This window comes from Limulus polyphemus, unplaced genomic scaffold (genome assembly GCF_000517525.1).
Source record: "Limulus polyphemus unplaced genomic scaffold, Limulus_polyphemus-2.1.2 Scaffold336, whole genome shotgun sequence".
NCBI lineage: Eukaryota > Metazoa > Arthropoda > Merostomata > Xiphosura > Limulidae > Limulus > Limulus polyphemus.
The window spans coordinates 360,382-383,746 of NW_013665946.1; the positions used below are offsets into that span (position 1 = coordinate 360,382).

Here is a 23,365-nt window from a genome sequence, read left to right on the forward strand (position 1 = left end):
CATTAAAAAATATGATTTTTTGTATGTGAAAGACTTGTAATGTTAACTGAAAGACTGCCAAATTTCATGAAGATATACATACTATGTTGAGAGTTATAAGTATAAACGAGTACAAAAAGGTCACGTGATTGGTCAAATTGACCATGCCCGTATTGAGAGAGTTACGGTCTGAGTGTAGTTACACTAGTCCATCAGTCTCTTATGTACTTCTTTTATAATACTTAACCAATCTGCATGAAACTCAGTATAAACTTTATAGATAGTACTTACTTTTTGTTAGTGGTGATCAGAAAGTTTCATTTTATATCTATTTAACCAGTTTTAACTTGTTTGATATTTATCAGTATATTTGTTTTAATGCTTTATTTTGCTGATTGAAACAGCCAGTTACCTATTATAAATCATACAAACATCAGTATGACTGACAAAGATTTATCAGTAAACAATAGACAATAACCTAACCTTTGTCATACATTATAGTGAGATGTTTTGTTAAAAACGTTATTTTGATTGAAACGAGTTTATATTTAATATTTACAGCTTATTTTCAATAAAGAATTTAATGTATTTATATATACTGTTTGAATACAATTAATCTTATAGTATATTCAATAAAAAAAGGACATATGTCACTTGACTCATTTTCTGTTACAGGCTAGCTTACTGTACTTGTTAAAAATAAATATTTTTGCCTAATATCTTGTCATAGAAGAATAGTTTGGTAGTTCTCAAACAGAAATGGTACAGACATTATCTGGAACTAAAAGAAAATTATCAGAAACTATTATAAATATAAATCCATTGCTACTAATTGTTTGGGAAATACTTTAAAAACTTTTTCTTGAGACTGCTTGTTTACCGATGATCATATCTAACTTATTCAGTTTTTAAAGCATAACTAATTTTCACATGGCACTTCTTATCCTTGACTATCGAGCATTAAAGCTTAGAACCTGTCTTTTCTGATGGTTGTTATTTGAGGCTATAGCTCTTTCCAAAATTCAGTACCTTTAAAAATTCTCTTAAACTCTGTGTACAGTGTTATAAATGTGAGTTCAACCAAGATAAAACGTAAACATAAAATGAATATCAAGCAAAATGAAATTGTGTAAACTTGATATGAGAGATAAATATAAGCAGAAAGAAAAAAAGCTATGAACAATTCTTGAAGTATAAATAAAATTATATTTTTTAATTGAAATTTGAAAGTTGAGTTGTGAGCATGCACTTGAAGTGAGCTGAATACTTGTGATTCTGAAAGAATTAATCAATTGCATTTGGCTGCTTTGATCTTGTTAGTATTTTTTTACATAGACTCCTTGAGAGGATAAAAAGATGGATATCAGATGTTGTAGGACTATATGTAAGATGGGGAAGAATTGTCCATCTGAATTTCAGAATTGCAGTATGGGTCCTAATTTTCTCCTGTAACAGGAGATGAATACTCACTGTAATATTAAGTTACACAACCATGTGTTACTTGCAGTGTATTTGTGAGATAAAATGATTTCTTTTTACTTTCCTGAACACCTCTCACTCATTCACACTGATAGGTTTTTATTTTTAAACTTTGTTATTCCCAACACAATTAATAACAAACAGTAGCTGATTGTGCAAAACCTCAACATGATATTACAGTCTAGCTTGTTTCAAAATTCATGTTTTTCTCAGATAATAAAACACCACAGTAGAGAGACTTACGTGTTGTTCACTCGTTGGGGACGTATGGGAGATGATGGCCAAACCCAAAAAATTCTATTTCCTTCTTTGAAGGAAGCAGCTCAAGAGTTTCAGAAGATCTTCCATAATAAATCGGACAACATTTGGGAGAATTTAAAAAGGTGAGCTTAGATATTTATTTCACAGTGTTTTTAGTTACTTGGTGGTGAATGAAAAATAAATTATTATTCAAGCAGAGCCTTGAAAATAGTTGAAAATGGCACTTTTTTTACCCCCACCAAATAAATTGAGAATTAAAAATTCTTTGCCATCAAAATTATGAATTTTGTGTCAGTAACGAGCAAGACCTTGAATCATCATCTTATCATAGCAAGTTTCCTTGATTTTAACACACATTAATTTAGCTTCTCATCTGTATGACCTTCTTAACCCAAGACATGTGATATGCTCTAGACAACTAGCTTTTAACAATAATAATTTGTTCATGTATTTTATCTCATTACTCACAACACCATGTTTTCAACTTAGCATTATGGCAGGAAACAGCAATAAAAACTTGAGTTTATTGCAGCTATCTATTAGTAACATATTTACGGTAGATACGTGAATAATATATAGCAGTATTATTCCATTATTCTTAGCTGTCAAGCTAATAAAGGAATGCAAAACCTCCTCTTTATCTTGTAGTCCACCTGTACCTTATGTATTTATGGTTTGCTTGAGCTTTAACATATAGACACGGCAACTTCAGTTGGGTGTCTGAATTGGGCAACTTTCAGACATTATATTTGTGCTTGTTGTTGTATAATCAATTCAATTTAAAATAACTTTAATAGAAAAGTGTTCTTTCAACAAACTATAGGCTCTCTGACATTGCATACAAACACTGGCTAGCAAAGGATGAGAGTAATAAGCACAAAGCAAAGTATGTATGAAGTCTATTGATTGATGTGGTATAGGAGAATCTGCTCTTACCAGACATCAAAAGGGTCAAAATTGTGTTCTCAGTAGACCAAAATTTCCAAAACTGGACCATTTTCATCATTCTTTAAGCCAGTTTTGTCTTTAACTGAAACTACTGCTTCTGTAGTGGTCATGATATGAGGTAAGGAGTTTAATTTGGGTAAAAATATAATAATATCAATACTCTCAAGATATGAAAGCTTTACGATTTGTATTATTTTATGAAATATAAAATGATCTAATATTAATTGTTGTAGATATCCTGTGCACTTAGAATGCTGAGTTATAGAACTATTATTTAATTTAAAACAAAGTTAGGCCTTGCTCAAGTTAACTGGTTGGACCAACTCTGAGTTAGCTTTTTGTGCTTTTATGTAATTTTGGGACTTGTACAATTTTATACAACTTGTTAGGCCTTTTCATGGTCACAGAAAGTTTCCTAAGTGCAAGTCTTTGATGTCAAACAATGAGCCATATAGTATTTATCACAAATTGGCAGTTTGAGAACTACAATTACAGTTATATTACATCAGATTGGAATGCTCTTTAGTACTTTGACACACTTAATTTCCTGTATTTATTTCTTTACCATCTGTTTTCTTATGTAACTCTTACCATTTATTTAAAGCATGCTTACATAACCTCAAAAATAGGACTTTGGCCTTGAAAAGCCTATAAAAGGCTTTGATTTTTATTGACAATAATCTGCATGAAGCCAGATGAATGTTTTAAGTGCAGATACTACATTTATAGACGTGTCCTTGAAAGTATTTGCCAGCTTTTGGAGATAGAGAAAAAAAGAGGGGATTAGTATCAAACAATTTTTCTTAGTGGAAATCTTGTATTAAACTGGAGTGTATTTAAACCAGTGGTTTCTCTTTTATGAAATCAACCTTTCAAGTCTCACCAATGATATAATTTTTGCCATATTAATTCATTACTGAGGAATTTTGGATTATAAACCAACCTGCTTTAAAATATATCATTCTAGTTTTGTGTGAATAAGTAGTCCATATAGCAATATTAAAGTAATAGTCGCATAGTAGGCAGGACTTAAAAGCTTCTAGGTATATTTAGAATAAACATTTTCAGGAACAGTGTTTTGTGTATTTGTTGGTAAGCATTAGAAATAAATATGGTGGGCTAGTTTAGGGTATCTATTTTTTTATGTATTTTTTGTAATAATCTTCCTAGTTTTAATCCACAACGAAATAAATACTGCCTTGTTGAGATGGAGAAACGTTGTCAAAATCACAAGCACAGTATCAAACCTAACCTTAAGACTGATACGCCAAGCAAGCTACCAGAACCCCTTTCCAGACTCATGGAGAGACTTGTAAGTTACTTGTTTCTAACTGATGTGATTGTGTTTAAATTAGACTATTATTTTACCCACAGTATTTTAATCTAAAGTTTTCTTGTATAGACTGGATTATACAAAAAACATGTGTGGGTTTTATAGTTATGAATTTTTTCAGCATTTTTTTGCCTTATTAGTTGAGAAATAGTAATTCATATTTTTTAGGTTAGTGTATTATTTACAGTGTAGCTCTGCATCTAAAAAAAAATATTTGATGTTTTATAACAGAGCTTGAGAATTTCAGTCCAGTGTTTATAAAATAAGCTCTAAAGTTATATAAATAGTTACTTTGTAATCATATAGTTTTCAGATAAGACTTATGTAGTCTCTTCATATTGGAGTATACAAACTTGCATGGGATTAGCTTTTAAAATTTTATAGAAAAGTTGATTCATGTTTGTAAAGTTACAAGAAAGTATAATTAGGTTGAAATTGCTTTTTTCATATATATAAGTACATGAACAATTAAAAATTGTCTGTTAGTTAATATTTCATTTATAATATCTCCATTAGTCTTCTGTACAAAAAATTAGAGTTCTGTGTTAAAGGTTTTCAATTTTCCCCTCTCTCATCAGATGGATGCTTCCCTGGTCGAGCAGTTTTCAATGAAACTTGGAACTTCTATTGCATGTTTTGGTCAGTTACCAGAAGCTTTTCAGAAGGCAGAATCTCTATTGCAAGAAATTAGGTAGATTAAACAAAGTACTATTTCTAAATCACAACTAACTGACTGAATGATATATACAGGAGGAGTTAAATGTTTGTGTTTTCTCTTCTTCTTCTTCTTTTTTTTTTTTTAAATAAAGATTCAAGAATGACATATTTTGGTTGTATGTACTGTTTTTTTTTTACAGAAAGCTAGAGTATAAAAGCTTTCTTCTTGAACTATAGAACTAAGTACCTGAATTTTTTGTCTGTGTATTTATGTTCATTTACAAATTATATGAACTATAACACTTTGTAGTATCATGTAAAGAAATAAAAAAGCAATTAGAAAATAAAAAAATAAACAGTATCAAATAATTAGATAAAAATTTTATCTTAAAGTTTCAGATATATCAGACCTCACATGTTCTCTTAATATGACAGGTTTGACCCATTGGTAATACCAGGGAATATAAGATCATTTACTGTTGCACAGAATGACCTGTGTATTCTTTCTTAGAGCATGTAAAGTTTTATGAGCTGTTCAGACAAATTTAATAGATTGTTTTTCAGTGTACAGAACTAAAAAGAAGTAATGCATGAATAATGTTTAAAATGCATTAGTTTTTCCTTTACAAAATGACTAATTCTAAAAACCCATAAGTGAAAGCAAAATTATCCACACTAAATCTACCACATGCAGTGCTTACGATAACTGTCAGTTGTGCCTTTTAATGCTTACGATAACTGTCAGTTGTGCCTTTTAATGCTTACGATAACTTAGTCAGTTGTGTCTTTCAGTGCTTATGATAAATTTGTCAGTTGTGATTTTAGTGCTTACGATAACTTAGTCAGTTGTGCTTTTAGTGCTTACGATAACTTTGTCAGTTGTGCTTTTAGTGCTTACGATAACTTTGTCAGTTGTGACTTTTGCATATGTTTAACACAGCTTGTTTGAAGTTTGATTACATCGAAAGCTAAACTTTCTGTTACTGCTTCTGTACACTAGCCTTGGAAAACATTTTTTCCGATTTTATCTAAATGCACATGAAATACTTGATTTATCTATAGTATTGATGTTTTTACTTAATGCCATTCAACATATTATTATGAATTTGATGCCAAAATTATCAGCTATTCATTTACCCTATTCTGCTGATTTAGTGACAGTTTGTGATAAAAGAGAGTAAATACCAGATACAATATACAAGGGTATTAAAAAACTGTAGGTATGCATTTCAGATGGTTTTAGAGGTATGATGGACAAAAATGTTTTTATTCTTCACATTAACATCATCTTGCACTCTGACTTATTAAGATCTGGATCAAACTAATTCACAGACCCATTTTGATTACAAATACTTTTATAACACAGCAGATCTTTTGTGTACAACAGATTTGTAAATGTTAATAAAACCTTACTACATTTGTTTCGATACAAATAATAAATTTGGTATTATAGTTGACATCCCTTCTCCAATATGGGGTTGGTCCATTTGACTGATCTTGTGCGCATCTGATTAATGAATAGAAGGAATTGTCAATTATATGAATAATGTGCAGATTTCAGAAGCACTGGTTAATTTATTGTAAAAGAGTGAGTATGTGTTACATGAGAAATAATAATTTCCAGAGCCCAGATATAACAAACAAGAGGGAATCCTTAATAGCCACAGCACTTGAAATTCTTTTGGGCAGGATTAGAGTAAATTAATCTATGAAACCTTGGGCATGGTCAAATATATCATTCGAAAGGGTTTGATCTCCTGAGTCCAAAACTGTAATTAGGTCTAAAATCAGTCAAGAGGTGACAGAGCTATGAGCTAGAAGTTTGTACTTGAAAAACTCAAAGCCATTCTATGAGCCACTGTGCTATGGCTAAGAATTGTATAATGTCCAGTATGATATTGACACTTATGGAAAACTATTAGCTAGTAGTATCAGAAACACTTATGGAAAACCTACTACTAATGCTAGTTAATGTGATTTCTAAAGTACACTACAAGTTTAGAACATTCATTAAAAGTACCAGTAAGCTGTAAAAATGCTAAACATTGCTTTTTCACTTTGTGTGTATTTAGTATTTTTTGTAATTCTGCAATACACACACACACACACATACACACATTTATTTGTTATTTATTTTGTTTCCATGCTTGTTTGAGCAGACATGTCAATGAGCAGTTGGTTACTTTAGAGTTGTTCAAGATGTAAATTCTTGTTACTTTTTTGTTTTTAATTTTCTTCCAAAACCTGAATGACAATCAGTAATGATGTCGTTTTAGGTTTGAAAGGAGTTGGTTTTGTTGGTTCATTCATACAAATCAGTGTCAAGTTCTTTGTTTTGATATTTTATTGTAAAGTCAGTAATAAAAATCCATCGAAACAAACATTTCATCATTAATTAGTACAAAATATTAATATCAAAGCACAATATTAAGTTGGAAATACATGTATTTTATTATTATTATTACAGGAAACTTATAGAGGAGAGAAAGGAATCTCAAGATATCAACAATGCTCAAAAAAATTCAGAAGAAATTCTACAAAAGGTTTGTTTGCATTAATAATTTAAATTTCCACTTTAAGATTATTTTAACTGATTTCTGGTTGAGTCTTGTATCTTAAAATTGGTTGAAAAGCTGTGTAATATAAAAAGTATACTATTAAAGAAAAAAGTGAAATTTTTGGTTATTAATGTAAAATTTTTTCAATTCACTTCATTACTGAAAAAGTAATATGTAAAAAGTAAACATTATCCAACTGTTAATGTGTTTATATTCTTCATTTCTGAATGTATTACTCAAATAAATTTTAATGAAAAAAATTTTGTTTTTAAGACTTGCATTACTCAACAAACATTATTTAGAATTAGCATTATATGGCTGTTAATATATTTGTTTCTCTTAATTTTCAAGTCCAATAAGTTGTTGGACATTTTTCACCTACAAGTAAAGTACCAGCCAAACAGTTTTAAAATGTAATCAGCAATAATCCAGCCTCTTAATCATTTTCTTTAAAGAACCTTTTATAAACATAAAAACAAATCATAGCTGGGTAGAAGGATTTAAGAACTGTGAATAACAGCAACAATAATTAATGAAATGAAACTTTGTAGCATTGTTATTAAGATTAGCTGATTCTGGTCATTAGCAAAAAAATTTTGTGTCAATTTAAATTATAAATGATCAGAAAAAACTACTACTACAAACGAAAGCTCCAGAAACTAAGATTTTATTTTTTAAATAACATTCATAAATAAGGCTTAAGAAAAAAATATATAATTTTTTATACTTCTATTGGATCATAACATGGCACATTCAACAGCATCAAATTGAATTGTGTATATACCATAAAATTTGGGCAGCAAGTGTGGCACCAACTAGACTTTGTAAAACAAAAGTTTACAATGATGAACAAGTCTTGATTCCAGATTTTATTATCTCATAATTTATCAGTCTAAACAAAATCTATGTTATTAGAAAGCTGCAAAATATTGGTGCCATCTCTCATTCAGTTGATAACATGTAAGCAAAGAGTTAATATAGTGAAATCCCAAATTAATTATTTTTATAGGGAATTTTCTTTAAAATATTAAAATTAAACACTGAACATATTATGAGAATTACCTAGGTCATGCTGTTAATTTTCATTATCTCTTGTTCAAATTTACAAATAAGATATTCTCAAATTTTAACTGTGTCATATTTTATTTAAATTTCTGTTTTTTTTTTCTTCTAATGATTTCATTATTCAGTAATCTAGAGAAGTTAATGTTTTTTTTATTTGAATGGTATCATAAGTTTGTTACCCCCAAACTGTGATATTAAATGTTGTAGTTTCTTACTTCTAGTCTGTGATTTCTGATCTTATAGTTTTTAATTTCTAGTCTGTGATTTATAATCTTATACTTTCTTAATTTCTAGTCTGATTTCTAATCTTATGGTTTTTAATTTCTAGTCTGTGATTTCTAATCTTATGATTTTTTCATTTCTAGTCTGTGATTTCTAACTTTATAGTTTTTTCATTTCTAGTCTGTGATTTCTAACTTTATAGTTTTTTCATTTCTAGTCTGTGATTTATTGTATTAAGGATTTCTTACCCTCCAGTCTGTGATTTATTGTCTTAACGATTTCTTACCTTCCAGTCTGTGATTTCTTGACAGAACTTTTTTTCAGTATATTGTGGATTATTTTGATTAAAAAAAATTATGTATGACTATGCAGGAACATTATTTTGTATAATAATTATAAGATTATTCCAAAAAAGCAAAACAAGTCTTAATTTGAATAGCTATTTGTGACATTCAATACATTATCTTATAGCATATTTTTATGTTACGTTTGTATTATTTCAAATGATGTATAAAGTTTGTTTTTCAGTAGGGTTTGCTTTGAAATATGTTTTGTACGTGCAGTAAATCCAGTGGATTTCATAAAATCACTAAAGTTATATTGAAAATTCTAAATGATACTATTAACTTTTCATTTCTGTCTTCAGATAGTGAAACTCACTGAGGAGTACTACTTCACAATACCTATCCATGGGTTTGAGTATGAAAGACTTTGTCCTCTGTATGACACAACATTATTAAGAGATCAGATAGAAATTGTATACAATCTTAGGCACACAGAACTAACAGCAGAGCTGATGCTAGCTGCCCAGATGAGGAAGGAGGGTATGTCTTGTGTATTTATTTCTGTCTGTTTATTAAAACCAGATTTTTAAAGGTTGGACAGAATTGATAAATACTTTTTTTACCAGAGTCGTTGGCATTCCAAGCAATCAAAAGAACTGTTGGCTGAATGGCTAACTGAGGAAAGAAGTTACAAGTTCTGTTTTGGTGAACTATTTGAAACTTAGTGACTTTGTAGTTTTATAAGTTTTATGTATTTGTTATAAAACAAAGAAAAAGACATACTGTGTTGCTAATCATGACAACTGATGTATAAGATCATTAGTGTATCAGTGATATGAAGTTCAGCATATTATTGTGTAATAGAAGTCCAAGATAATACAGGTGATATATATGTTGTCTAGAATGATATGTATAATGTTTATTTATGTAAGTATATTCTTTATAAATAACAAAACATTTATGTTAACTTCAACATCAAATAGAAAGTGTAATACAGCACCATTCTTCAAAAATTTGATGATTTTTTATCTTAATTCTAATTAATGTAACTTATGGCTCAAACTGTAGCTGAATACACGTTAGAAAGAAAACTAAGTCTAGGACACAGTTTACAGTATGGTACCTGGTGGGTTGTGTGTAGAAAATAGGAATGGATCACAAACTACACACTGGGAACTATTTAGTACATCCAAGTGGGTCATGTAGAAAAGATGAACAGGGCACAGACTCCTTTGTTACGGCCTGGCATGGCCAGGTGGTCAGGGAGCTCGACTCGCAGTCTGCGGGCTAGAATCCACGTCCCACCAAACATGGTCACCCTTTCGGCTGTTGAGGTGCTATAACATGATGGTGGTGATGAGTAGCTGCCTTCCCTCTAGTCTATCACTGCTAAATTAGGGACAGCTAGTGCAGATAGCCCTTGTGTAGCTTTGTGAGAAATTCATAACAAACCATTCTTTGTTACCCATGTAGTTTTCATCTGTTTCTCTAACAGAAATCAATCCCAAAGATTATATCTATCAGTGCCTAAACAGTCAGCTACAGCTAATGGAAGAAGAGTGTGTAGAAGCCCAGCTCATTCTTCAGTATATCCATAATACAGGTAGAGTAGGAAAAACTTCCCATTTTTGTTTGGTAATGTTAATTAGTTTCATGACACTGTAGAGTTTACTGTGAAGTGATAAAATTATCTTTCTTGCTTGTGTCTTGGAAAAAGTTTATTAAAATGTTAATCAGCTTGTTTATTTTTTAGTAATAGAAAAGAATGTGACCAGTTCATTGAATTTAATATTATATTTGTCCTTACTTTTTTTTTATCATAAGTCACTATAGGTATAATTTGTATTGAAATTGAAAATGGTAGGGGATCTCTTGTGAAATTATATGTAATATTAAAGAACGATTATTGTGTAATCAACAGGATAATCTCCATAATATTGTTTTATTCTTAAAAAAACAATATTAAAGGAAAACTATAAATAAAAAATACCATATAAAATCAGCCCTCGGGGAATAAGTTTAATATTCTTTAACTGTCAGATTACTAGTTTATTTTAATGCTTTTCATTACCAATGGAGTCCACGTATTACATTATATTGAGTAATTTTACATTTACTTGCTTATAACGCTCATTGTAGAGAACTGACAAAAAACAAAGTTAGTTAAGTCTGTGCCATGTCTTGTAACGCACAAAGGATCTGTGTTTTTTATCTCTGGCTTCAACTGGCATAAGCAGATGGTAATGTTGACACATTCCCCCTAGACAGGATGCCAGTCTATTGCTAGGTAATCCCTAGATAATAGCTGGTATCCATGACACAGCTGGGTAGACTGGAACAGTTTGGTAAAGTGTGTTGCTGAGGAGCACAACAGTATAATATGGATCAGCCTCGAGCTCGTAACCATTCGACCACGAGTTCAGAGAGTGAAACCACTAATCTACGTTACCCCAAAACTTGGATGAAATTATACTTTCTGTATATAGGAAACCCCAGCAATAATTAGCCAGAATTAATTGGAATATTGCTAATATTTTTGCTTATATTTCTTGTGTGACCTGCTTGTCATTAAGGACCCTATATTTAACTGAGTTGTGGACCCACAAGCAGTTTGTTGAATAAATAGTTTAAAAAACTGATTGGGTTTTCTCTCATTAATTCTAGGGTTAAATTATTTCCCACCATTTACTTTGTTGTATTAAAAGAAGTAATTATTATGGGAGTCTGGTTTTCTGTTTGAAGTTTTACTATGACCCCCATACCCATAAAAAAATAAACGCAAAGAGTGTTAAAAAATTTTAATTGCCTGAATTTTGGTAAATAACTGGCTTCCTATCTAAACATAACACACACAAACTATACCATGTTGTGTTATACATAAGATATAGTGAAAGGAAAGTTTGTACTAAAAAAAAAAGTTGAATTCTCATTTTCAGTTATATGAATGAAAACTAAAAATTGTTATAAGAACTAAACCTGAGTATAGGGTGTGTTAAATTTTTTATTCTGTCTTGGTTTAATATAATAGAAACAAAGTGGGTAAGCAGCTTTAACTTTAAATATAGGAAACATTGATAAGAGAAAAAGAGTGGATGTTCAAGCTATCTACCGAGTCCAGCAAAAAGTTAGTTCAGAATTTCTCAAGAAAAGCTCCAAAAAACATGTACTTTTATGGCATGGGACTTCAAAAGAAAACATCCTCAGCATTCTTACTCAAGGACTGATGATCCCCCCTCTTGGGATGAGATTAACAAAGCATGCATTTGGAAAGGTAAAACTGCAGTTATTTGCAATTTTAGAACCATACAAAATAGTGAATTCTCGGTAATCCATAATTCAGATGAATTATTACAATTTTTCGGGCAAGATCTGAACTATCTACCATCCCTTAAAAAGTGTCAGTGTTATAATTTCACATCAGAAATAGAAAACAACAATCTTTCCATTGTTAGTTATGTTTAATTTAATTTTGTTTTGAAGTAATGCTCTCATTTTTGCACATTCTATTATATTTCAAAAGTTAAAATGTTTGTATTTCTAGAAAATTAATAAAATGATACTCTACTTAAGCATAATAACATATAATGAAATCACTTTTTACCTGTGAACTTTGATTTATAAAATGGTGAAATGATTTTCAGAGTTTTCAATTGGGTAATTCTGATATTTTCAAAGTATAAATTATTATTATTATCATAAAATGGAAATAGGAAAAAAAAATCTTTGGAATGTGAGTGTATTAAACACAAATTTGAATTATGAAACTATGTATATATTACAAAACCTATTTTTTAACCTGATAATTTGTAACTATTCATCTTTAATAGACCAAATAAGCTTGTCATCAGTCAGGCCAATCTTAGAGGTAGAATTTGTTTTTGTAACATAACAAATGAAAGTATGCCACATGTACATTATTATGGTTGTTCACATGTTTGTGTTTTATGTAGTAAATAGCTTGTTAGAAACAAGTTAGTAATTCAACAAGTAAAAGAGTACATAACTGCAACATATCAAAATGTAAAAATTTACACTGATCTATTGAAATGAAACATGTTTTTTGTTATGTAATTTCCAGTAAAGGTATTAGAATTCTACTTTTTCTTTCCAGGGAATCCTTTTTGCTGATATGTTTCAGGAAGGTCAGGAACATTGCTCTGCAGGAGATGATAAAGAAAGCACCAAGTTTATGTTTCTCTGTGAGGTATTGTCCACATGACTCCTAATTTTCTTTTTTGTCTGCGACAGTGAAGTTATAAAACCAAATTTGTTCTGGGAAATAAGTTTAAAGTAAATATGGGAGTTGAATAAATTCTTCAGAATCCATAATTAGGTCCAATTTTTGTATTATTCAACATCATTTATACAAAATTAAGGAACTTTTTTTGCTTAATGTTATGAAAACATATGTAAAGTTTTTATAAAAAGAATGCTAGTGATGACAAGATGGAAAGTTTACTGACCCACACTACACACTCATTTATTGATTCTTGTCAACATAAAGAAAACAGCAAATGCATGAAGAATGTGTTACTTATTTTGAATTAAATGTAGTTTTATGTTGTATTGTTGTAGGCTATATTTCTTTATAAAATATAGATGTTTTTGGCGAGGGGAGTTTTTAACATCACATAATGAACACAGTTAATGATTGGAATTTCTTTTAAAGTTCAGAAAATGATTTGAATGATATAAAATGCATGTTAAGTAAGACTATATTAAATTGTTGCTTGATTAATGAGTCAGTCAGATAGTTCAACACTGTGAATTTTTAACTTGTGTTTTCAACAAAATAACAGATATGAGGAGTAACATAAGTACAAGAAAATTAGCAAGGAACTGGAATTTCTATGTTAGCTGTGATGTTAGAATTATTGTTAGTTACATAGAACATGTAGTTCAACAAATATAGCTTTCGTTATCAAGTTAATTGGATGTTGAATTGTTACTTTTACCAATTAAACCAAAATAACCTGCTCTAAAGTAGAAACTGTTATAATATTGGAGTCAGAAGTTGGGTTATTTTGATAACAATAAAAAACAATAAGACCCACCTTCTGTGTGGCAAATGAATAAAAAATTAGTTTTACTAGATATGATCAAACAGAGAAAAGTGGAATTACCAAAATGAGACATAAGATTTACAAACAAAAATCAGTTTCATTGAATACAAAACTTGAGTGCAATAGGAAATGCACAGAGGGATTATAACAACAAAATTAAAGAAATTCAAAAAGGCATCTAGGAACTGAATTTGCAATTACAAGGATCAAACCAGCCCCGTGCCTTTTTATATCTGGTCAAAAGTTCCAACTTAAACACCATTAGCTATGAAATAAGAAAGAGGAGAACCCATCTGACACATACCTGTCACTACTACCGTTGTGCCACCCACAATTGCAGGATCTTCCTAGATTATTTCAGCTACATCAGTATCTCATCAAGATACAGAATCTAGCAGGCTATCACATAGTTCTGTTGAGAAGCCAACAGATTATGATGGAAAGGTATTACTATGGGAAGTATGTCACAGTTTGAAATAATTTCCATTTCAAAGGACCAGTACCATTAAGCAATCTACAAGACTTTAGGACAGCTTTATCATACAGGTTTGAAATCCCACATAAGAAGGAACTTTTTAAAGCAAAATTTAGGAGCAGATTAAAGAGGAAGGACTAAACATTAGATGAATTTGCTAAGATCTCTAAAGACTTGCCCAACTATCTTTCAAATGCACCCCACATGAAATTGAAGGATTCATTGGCATGCAGCTAATGCATAGATGCCAAAGATATGCAGGTTAGGCTGAAGCAAAAGAAGTTGTCCATTTGGTAGTGTAACTTGAACCATTCAAAGTTGCAGATAAACAACTGAGAGCAAGATCCAGGAATTACGCTATCATCAGATCAAATAATGTGAAAATATCCACTTCCTTTGATAAAGTCCAGAAGAATTTAAAAGATAAGTTTGACAACTGGTTACTCAAGGACAGAAGATGTTACACATTGCCGCTTAAAAGAGCACAGTTAAGAAAACAGAAACTGCTCCCAAAGGATTACAGGAAAAGGAACCTGCTGTAAGTTCAGAAGATGTGGAATCAACCTATTGATAATAAACCCAGGATATGATATGCCAAAGAGGAAAATACTTCATCTAAAACAAGATGTGTAATACTGAAAGAAACCATACCATGAGTCAAGGGATTCATTGACAAAAAGTCTTGAAATATGTTGATTGACACTAGTTCTGCAGTTATCAGTATATGATATGATTTGATAATGAAAACTAAGAAAGTACTTCCAGAGGTTAAGCAAGGTGGATTGATGCAAACAGCAAGTGGAAAGTTGGAAATCAGTCACTCTCACAGTGAGAAATTTTTCTGCGTAATGTAATGCATGGATAATTGACAGTGAGGAAGAATGTGTATTCAGGTTTATGCAGAAACACAGATGTGAGGTTAGACTCACTTCATATAGTTTCACAGTCTCTGACCAAGTAATCCTTGTGCAATAAACAAAAGTTATAGCACTAAAGGTTGGACTTCCAATGACAAGGATGAAAGCACAAGGTAATGAAGGTAACCAGTAATAGAGAAGAATCCAGAAACAGATGATCCAAACCAAAGTACATCCATTGTGATTGTCTTTGGGAGCACATTAGTGGGATAACAGCTTAATAGCTAGTTTCAAAGAAGAATTTACCAAAGATAATATAACCTTCTGAAGCATCTGAGTTTCCTTTCAAGAACACTTTTCAGAGTATCATCAATGGAGAGCAAGTGTTGATATAGGACCATAATGCACAGAAAGGAAAACAAACAAATAAATTTGGTGACTAGGCAGTTTAGTGATAGTAACTGAGTGATGAAAGATTTTTTTGTTAATCAAAATTCTGATAGTGATTTGTGCTACACAGTTAATGATTTCACTATATGGGATCAGGGTGCATTTATTTGATGTACTTGTTGTAGTATGGTGCATTATAAAAAACTGGTGGATGAAACTATTTGAAGCTGGAGATGAACTTTTTACAGGTTATGTAGCTTAGAAAAGTAAAAAAAGATTCATTGTTTGTCGAGAAAATTTTAAAAATATTAAAAATGCTTACCTGTAAAATTTCCAATAAATTTTTATTCTCTAAAACTAAATTTTATCTTTCACTTTTAATGATCATTGGCATACAATGAAAATGTTTGTACCATAGCAAAACTAAAGTGAGCCAACTTTTCTTTCAGTTGTTAATTGGAAGGTTTTGTTTAATACCTTTTTAAAAATTTTAAACCCATTATATATTAATTTATATATACTCTCATTTCTTAAACCTCTTCAGTGATTTCCTTTACCCATTCAAGTTGTTACTTAGACTAGTAAGGCCTAATATAAACAAGGCTTGGTTTGGTCAATAAAATGGAACCTGATGTGGTTGAGTGCAAAATGATTTAACTAAGTCTACCTCATTTTGTTCTGTGAAAAACATTTCTTATCATGTTGCAACATCATAATTTAAATGAAGCTCTAAAAAACAAAACAGATCAGGACTTTACAAATATGGTGGAATTTGAACACATACATCTTTTCTTCTAGCAACATATCACCAAGCTAAGATTTTATCACTTTATTTTTGATCTCTGCTGAACCAGAAAACCAGATTGGCTGATACAGTTGAAAATAAGAGGAAAAGAGCTTTTATTAAATTGTTAGATCACTAGCTTATGATTTCTCAAAGCTGAGATTAGGTAATTTGCATATTACCATGACTACTTGAGATACCAAAGTAGTTAAAGTCAGTAAGCTATATTTGTATTGAAGTTACAGAGTTCAAAGTGGCATTTTGTTCTAAACTATTCCAACTTTCCTTCTAGTAAGTTATGAGCTCCATATTGTGATCAGAAAAAAAATCACGAAGTTCAGATTGTGCTAAAATCACCCAAAAAATCAAAATTTGCAATGTTTAAATCTTTTATGAAAAGTTGAACAAAACAATATGTGGAAGAACAGCTACAACTTTATTTTTTATAAATTTTTTAATTCAGTGCTGCAACTTTGCCCTTGCACAATGGGTGTACCCAACTGGGCATCGAAGGATTAATTCCTTAGGCACTTTTTTTCCCCCCCAGCCATATCATGCTCAAAATTGTCAGATAATTCAGTTTCAGAGCCAAAATCACCATCAGCTTGCACAAGTTCAATTGTCTTCAAGTGTGAAAACACTGGAGTGATTTGATGCCATTTTCTCATAAAAATTAATTTTCAACTGCAAATATTAACAATGTTTTGAATAGCAACATATGCTATGTTGGATATAAATTGGCAACCGAGATTATCATCTATGCAGATTAGGCTCTGTCTATTCATTTTGTACACTTGATTCACATTTCTAGCAGGATATTCAAATTGTATTATGTGGTCACCATATGGAAACAGGCACGCCTAAAGGGTTAATGATTGTAATGTATATATTTATGAATATTAATATTGCTAACTGTGAAGTTACTTTAATTTTGGAAGTTCAATGCACCATTCTTCATTGTATAAAAAGGGTTATACATGGGGCTTCAAAATTCAGAAATGGGCACTGTTATAGGCTCTTATGTTTTATTTCAAACAGTTATTTTTGGATAGAGGGAGTTTTTAAAACCATGTGGTGAATGTGTAGTATACCGACTACAATTAAATCTCTTTATAGTTTATGTAGTTGATTGAGTCAGTCATTTAGTAGTTAAATGCTGAACATTTTTAAGTTTGTGTTTTCAAAGAAGTATTAAAGATATCAGAAGTAATGCACATGAATAAAATTAATAAGTGGGATTTCTGTTGAGATATTATCTGTGAAGTTAGGCCTATTATTAGTTATGTGTAGCCTTGTACAAGTTATAGTACTTATAGTCAAACAAATAGGATGCTTACATTAAGTGAACTGGGCTTGTATTCTTCTTTTTATGAAATAATCCAAACGAACCTGCTCAATGATAGAAACCATTACAACAGACATAATGTTATTAATAATCAGATTTGTCTTCTGTTGTTCTTTTACTTAAGAAAATGAAGCCAGTCCATATTTTTGATATATTTGGTACTTATATACAATAAGCATCCATATTATTTTGAAATAAATACAGAACACCATATGGTAACAAAACATTCATACTGATCTATTGCTTACAAATCAACAGTGTTCTTAATTTTTGATAACCTTATGTTGCTGATCGTGAGACATTGTTGAAATAGACAAATATCAGACTGATTTTTATAGCTACCTTACTTTACATTGTGTTTAATAATATATACAAATTCTACTCATCCCTATTCATTTTGTGGCCTTATGAAAATTCATCAGATACAAAGTTTGTTCAGTCCGGTCTTATCAACCTGTTCTTGCATGATAGTGTACCACATGATGAAGGATTTTTCAGTGCACTGTCAGTTATAATAATCAAATATAAAGAGGTTAATATTTGTGATTCTTATGTTCTGATTCTCTTCTATCTACAGGTTGCACTAGGGAAGATTTGTCAGCTGGACATGTCCTCAAACCCCCATCCTGATCAAAGCTACAACACTCATCTAGCACTAGGAACTTGGCACCCTAACCCTGCTCAGTCTATCTCTTGGCAAGGTAAGAGGTGGAATTGATATGGAATACTTTAAATTAATTTGAAGTGGCATAAGTGAATTAAACTATTGTGTCATTGTCAATAAATTACAAGATGCTTTTTGATAAGTTTACATTAAGTGCTTTATACCACAGAAAATTAGTCATGTCCAACTTAATGTGTATTTATTATCAAATGGGTAAATTGATATTATAAATTTATAAAATATATGCATTCTAGGTGAAGGATTAAGAATAAGATCCAAGTTTCATTGTTATGTTTTATATGCAAATATAAAAGTACTCATTGTTGACTTATTTAAACAAGAAAATGAAAACTTATTCATGAATCTAACCATTTTTATAGTGAAGATATTAAGAATTTTCAATGGCTACTTTAACTTCCTATACCATAAGGGTGTATAATCTTTTTAATACCTTCTAGGTCGAGAGATACCACTGGGTCCAAGTCAAGCAGATGTTGATTTACACCATCAGATCGTCTATCGATCTCTGAACTTCAATGAATATTTGGTATGTGAGCCTTCACAAGTGTGTATTCGTTATCTTGTGCAGTTCCAAGAGAAACTGGTGGGCACATTGAAGACAGCCTAAACATTAGTGTTTGTACATTGGTGACGAACTCTGGTGTCACTCCTGGTAATGATGTTTTGTTAAAGCCGTTCATGGTGTGATTCAGTGTGTTGTGAATAACTGTATTACAGGCAGAATAGAAAATGACAAGGTGAACAATTAACTTGTCACTTATTTCACCAGAAATTATCCATGATGGAGTACACGGGGCAGCTTTTGAAAAGCTCCATTTTTCTACCCAGATCAATTGAAAACCAAGGTCTACTGGTCTGGATCTTTTCTCATCAAGATCAGAATATAGTTGTCATTTGATTGTATAATATCTCTCACACATTATATTGGCCAATTTTCTGTTCTGTTGTTGTCCTATCTAAGTATTTTGTTTTTTCTGCTTAGAAAACATGACCACTGCTACTGCACCAGTTGATATTTTAACCCTGTCTGTTCCAGCATATACAACTGTATGTCAATGCTTTCCTGTAGTTGATTGAATTACTTTACATGATTTTACATCATTAATTTGAAAAAGGTCGTTGCAATATTTTAATACAGTGAAGAGAACTTTTTTTTCACAAAAATATGTCAAAAGACATTTTTAAGGCCACATTTTACAATTAATAATTTTCTGCACCTTTAATTTATTTAAAATATTGTGTAATGAATACAAAATTCATTATTTTTCAGTCAATAAACAGAGTAGAATGAAGCAGCAAGATTTGTTTTCTTACTTTTTAATACTGTGACTAATTTCTACTTAAGGTTTATGTGTAAACAAATTGGAATTTGTGTCTTGTGCACACCTGGAACAGAGAGGGTTGTATGGTAGGTTTAAACATTGTTTTTAAATAATGCTATACTGAAATTTTTACACAGAATACAGGTATTTTAAAATATATATATAGAGAAATTAAGTAAATGTGTTAATCAAGATTAGAGTGCAGATGTTTACCAGAAGTAAGGTTTAATGATACTCTCCTATTTCCACAAAATTTGTAAGAATGTCTGTTCTGTGTTAAAATTTCAGATTTTTTTTTTCATTACTTTATTGTCTGTGTATTTCAGTGTTAACATTATGAGAATGATCAATATTTTATTACAGTATTTGTACAATCTTTTAATCATCTTTCAGTGTTGTATTCCATAGGAAATATCTTGGCATGTGAGTCCCTTCTGCTGAAGACTTTTGTATTGGAAGTGACAGCAAAATAAATGCATACAAAAGCAAGACACATTTCGTTAATTTGGTCCTTTCCATATTTATTTATGAACGCTATAAGTAACGTTCAACCACAATTTAAAAGAAAAAGCACAGTTCTCTCTTCAGTAGACTGTCTTCTTATGTTAGGAACCACCAAGGATAGGTAAAGCACCCTGAAGACAAAACCTTCTGAGCAGGATAGAGAAAACATGGTTAATAAAAACTGAATTCTCCAGTCATCAGTTATATGCACAATATATTACTAAGTTTCTACATTACTCCCAAAGACTGGCTGTTACTAATACTTTCATGTCTTCTCATTTAAAATTCCTAATAAAGCAGATGTTGACTTGAGTAACACTTCAGCCCAGTGAGTAGTTTGATTTGCAACTTGTGATTGGTTGTCACCCATCGGGGTTTCTTTTGGAATGCTAGTAGAAGCCTCACTCTCTGTAGATTCATCTCCTCCACCTTGATCCGTAGCTGATGCTTCTTCGCTAGATATTCGTACCTTTTTACAAGGGGGTTCTTCTATATAAAAACAAATATTTATAAGCTTATAATTATTTTTGTAAACCATAAAAGCACATAAATCATTAAATTAATGTTTTATCTTATAGCAACAGCTTACAACCACTGGGACCTTTAGCCTACTTGCTTTCTGTAACTAGTACTAAAAGAAATTCTAATTATGATAACAGAAAAGCTTCATTTTTTAATCTGCAATTTATTTAAAAAAATTACTTTTCAGACCAGAGTGTAAACTAATATAGTAATCTTTTCTATAAAATGAAGAAAAGCTTACCTGTTTCTTTTGTGCTATCCTCTGTGATGTTGACATTTTCAGTTGTGTGATCTGTAGACTTCAAGAGATCTTGACATTGATCTTTTAAGTTTGAAATGGCTTCTTTAAGTTTGTTTAAACCATCTCTTGGTTTCTCCAAAGAGAGCAGCAGGAGCAAAGCTCTTAAGTCCTACAAATTAAATGTACATTTACAATATTAACACAAAGTTTTAACACACTAGTTCATAATTTTATGTATATATATATAGTTTTGTCTTTTTTTCTCCTAAAATGAACTGGTAGCACTGAATATTTCAGATTTATTCTTTTGTTTGCTTACTGCTACTTTTAAACATTTTGTTCCAAAATCCATAGTGGAAGAAAGTGCAAATTGAAATAACATTAAGCCTATCAGTTTGTCAGCTTTTGGCATTCAAATGTTAATTTTCAAAAAAGTTATTTTACTCTAGTCAACTACTTACCCCATTCAATTTTAAAGCTTGTTTTGCTAAACTGGGGGACTTTAAACTGTCTATCACAGATGAGATCAGAGAGGATGTAAGTGACATCGTCTGCTCATTGATTAATTGATTTGCCACCTGGTGAGAAAATTAGTACATTATTTTTTTAACATAAATCAAGAGTTTGCATGGTGATAATTAGACTAATTTCATAAATGTTTCATTTGCCAATAACCAGTATGAACATTTCAATATAATGGAAAAAGAAGTGGATAGATAGAAAAGCAAGGCTTACCTTAGGCATAAAAAGGGAAAATACTTGATATACAAAGAGGTTGTTTAGACACATTCTTTCATCCACTAACACCGTCTCCAAGTAGTCAATGAAGAAGTTGCTATTACAAAGTAGCTTCAAGAACTCCTTTCCCAGCTGTTGCTGTACAATGACAATAAGAAAAAGGAATGTAACTCATCTCAGTGGACAGCTTGTAAAATAAATAGGTCATTTTCTTAACAGTACCAGTTTCACACAGCTTATTGAAAAGTAAGGTAACAGACTTTTGGCCAGTTATTAAAGGCTGAATTTATGTTTCAAGTATTCCTGTGAAGACAATTTTCTCAAAAATGTTACACAAACAATGAATTCCATGAAATTAATTATGGCACAAAGTACTGTCACATTTCTTAAGAAAATAAATGACTTACCTCTAATTGATAAATGTCAAGCCATAGTTTTGGAAAGATAGCAAGATGAAGAGATGTTCCTTCAATAGCTAACAAAGAACCTATAATAATAACCAAACATTGAACTACGTTTACTGTATTCTAGAAAATGTTTTAACAAAAGTTAATTTTTGACAATGATTGTCTACATCTTCACTGAATTCTGATTGAACAATCTGTATCGCCTTTAAGAGTCCAAAGGCTGGATAACTGGCCAATGGAGTGCATGCACAAAGCAAACTTGGTGTAAAGACATTTATGTAGCAGGTTTAAAGTCAGTATTAGCAGACAATCTGACCATTATGTAAATTCCATTCAGTCATTGTTAAGACTATTGTTAACTACTATTATCATCATCCAGGTATGTTGGTTCTAGTTTTTAATGGATCCTTATTGTAGTGGTACATGGGGCAATAAATTTATTCCTAAATGGCTCCATTTATCACTTTTGTATTGTAAAGCTATAAATTTAAATGTAATGAACTAGATTAGATAACCGTATATATTGTGTACTTTTGTTTGCTGCTGTTTGCAAATCAGGTGAAAGCAGAAAAAATACGTCTTTTCAATTGAACTAGTGCTTCAAAATTTCCATACACCCTCCAGCTCTTTATGGAGAACAAAACCTATCCCAAATTCCTGCATTTTTTCCTGTTAAATTACCAGTTAGTAATGTTTAAAAGTTTTAATCTCAACAGAAAACTGAATATACAATTATTTCAACTCAGCTATTACATGGAATTTTAAATTTAAATTTACAGTTAATCTTAGTACAGATTACATACTCAGGTTGACCAGGTCCAAGTCAATGGCATCATGTGTGATGGCAATACGACACAACATATCTACAAACTGATGGTATGGGAGAAAAAACTCGAGGACAGCTTGATCATAGGCTTCATCAACACCCTAGAAATCAGAGGTCAGAAACCCATAAGTGACAAATTCCTTAAGTAAAAACAAACAAGAAACTCGTACATGTAAAGTTTTATCATTTACCAGTACTTTTCATTTTAAAAAGTGTATTATGTCTAGTTACACCAGGTTTTGTTTTAACTATCACAACTTTATTTGCAGTTATGTAATACTTGATTTAACTTGTCTTTATGGCAACAACTGTCCTACATTAACATGTAATATACACCTGGAAAAAAGTTAAGCACCCCCAAATATTTTTCAGGATTGCTTATTGAAAATAAGGTTTAATTTTCATGATGTTGAGCAATGT

General features: G+C 30.9%; 2 protein-coding genes across 6 annotated transcripts in view; one reads left to right on the top strand and one right to left on the bottom strand.

Annotated features, from left to right (window-relative positions):
• Positions 1–20,198, top strand: part of LOC106457476 (tankyrase-like protein) — a 167,279-nt gene extending 147,081 nt beyond the window's left edge. For all 5 annotated transcript variants that reach the window (XM_022383427.1, XM_022383428.1, XM_022383425.1 and 2 more), the window contains 10 exons: positions 1,672–1,841; positions 3,838–3,979; positions 4,579–4,691; positions 7,125–7,200; positions 9,149–9,326; positions 10,282–10,389; positions 11,852–12,057; positions 12,898–12,990; positions 18,278–18,401; positions 18,823–20,198. In XM_022383427.1, coding sequence (XP_022239135.1) covers positions 1,672–1,841; positions 3,838–3,979; positions 4,579–4,691; positions 7,125–7,200; positions 9,149–9,326; positions 10,282–10,389; positions 11,852–12,057; positions 12,898–12,990; positions 18,278–18,401; positions 18,823–18,992 — 1,380 coding nt within the window. In that variant the 3' untranslated portion in view covers positions 18,993–20,198. The remainder of the gene's footprint in view (positions 1–1,671; positions 1,842–3,837; positions 3,980–4,578; positions 4,692–7,124; positions 7,201–9,148; positions 9,327–10,281; positions 10,390–11,851; positions 12,058–12,897; positions 12,991–18,277; positions 18,402–18,822) is intronic.
• A 9-nt stretch (positions 20,199–20,207) lies between these two features.
• The window catches only part of LOC106457477 (ubiquitin carboxyl-terminal hydrolase 34-like), a 141,830-nt gene continuing 138,672 nt past the window's right edge, over positions 20,208–23,365 (bottom strand). The window contains 6 exon segments of the mRNA XM_022383442.1: positions 20,208–20,700; positions 20,975–21,143; positions 21,436–21,552; positions 21,710–21,850; positions 22,120–22,199; positions 22,923–23,046. Coding sequence (XP_022239150.1) covers positions 20,477–20,700; positions 20,975–21,143; positions 21,436–21,552; positions 21,710–21,850; positions 22,120–22,199; positions 22,923–23,046 — 855 coding nt within the window. The 3' untranslated portion in view covers positions 20,208–20,476.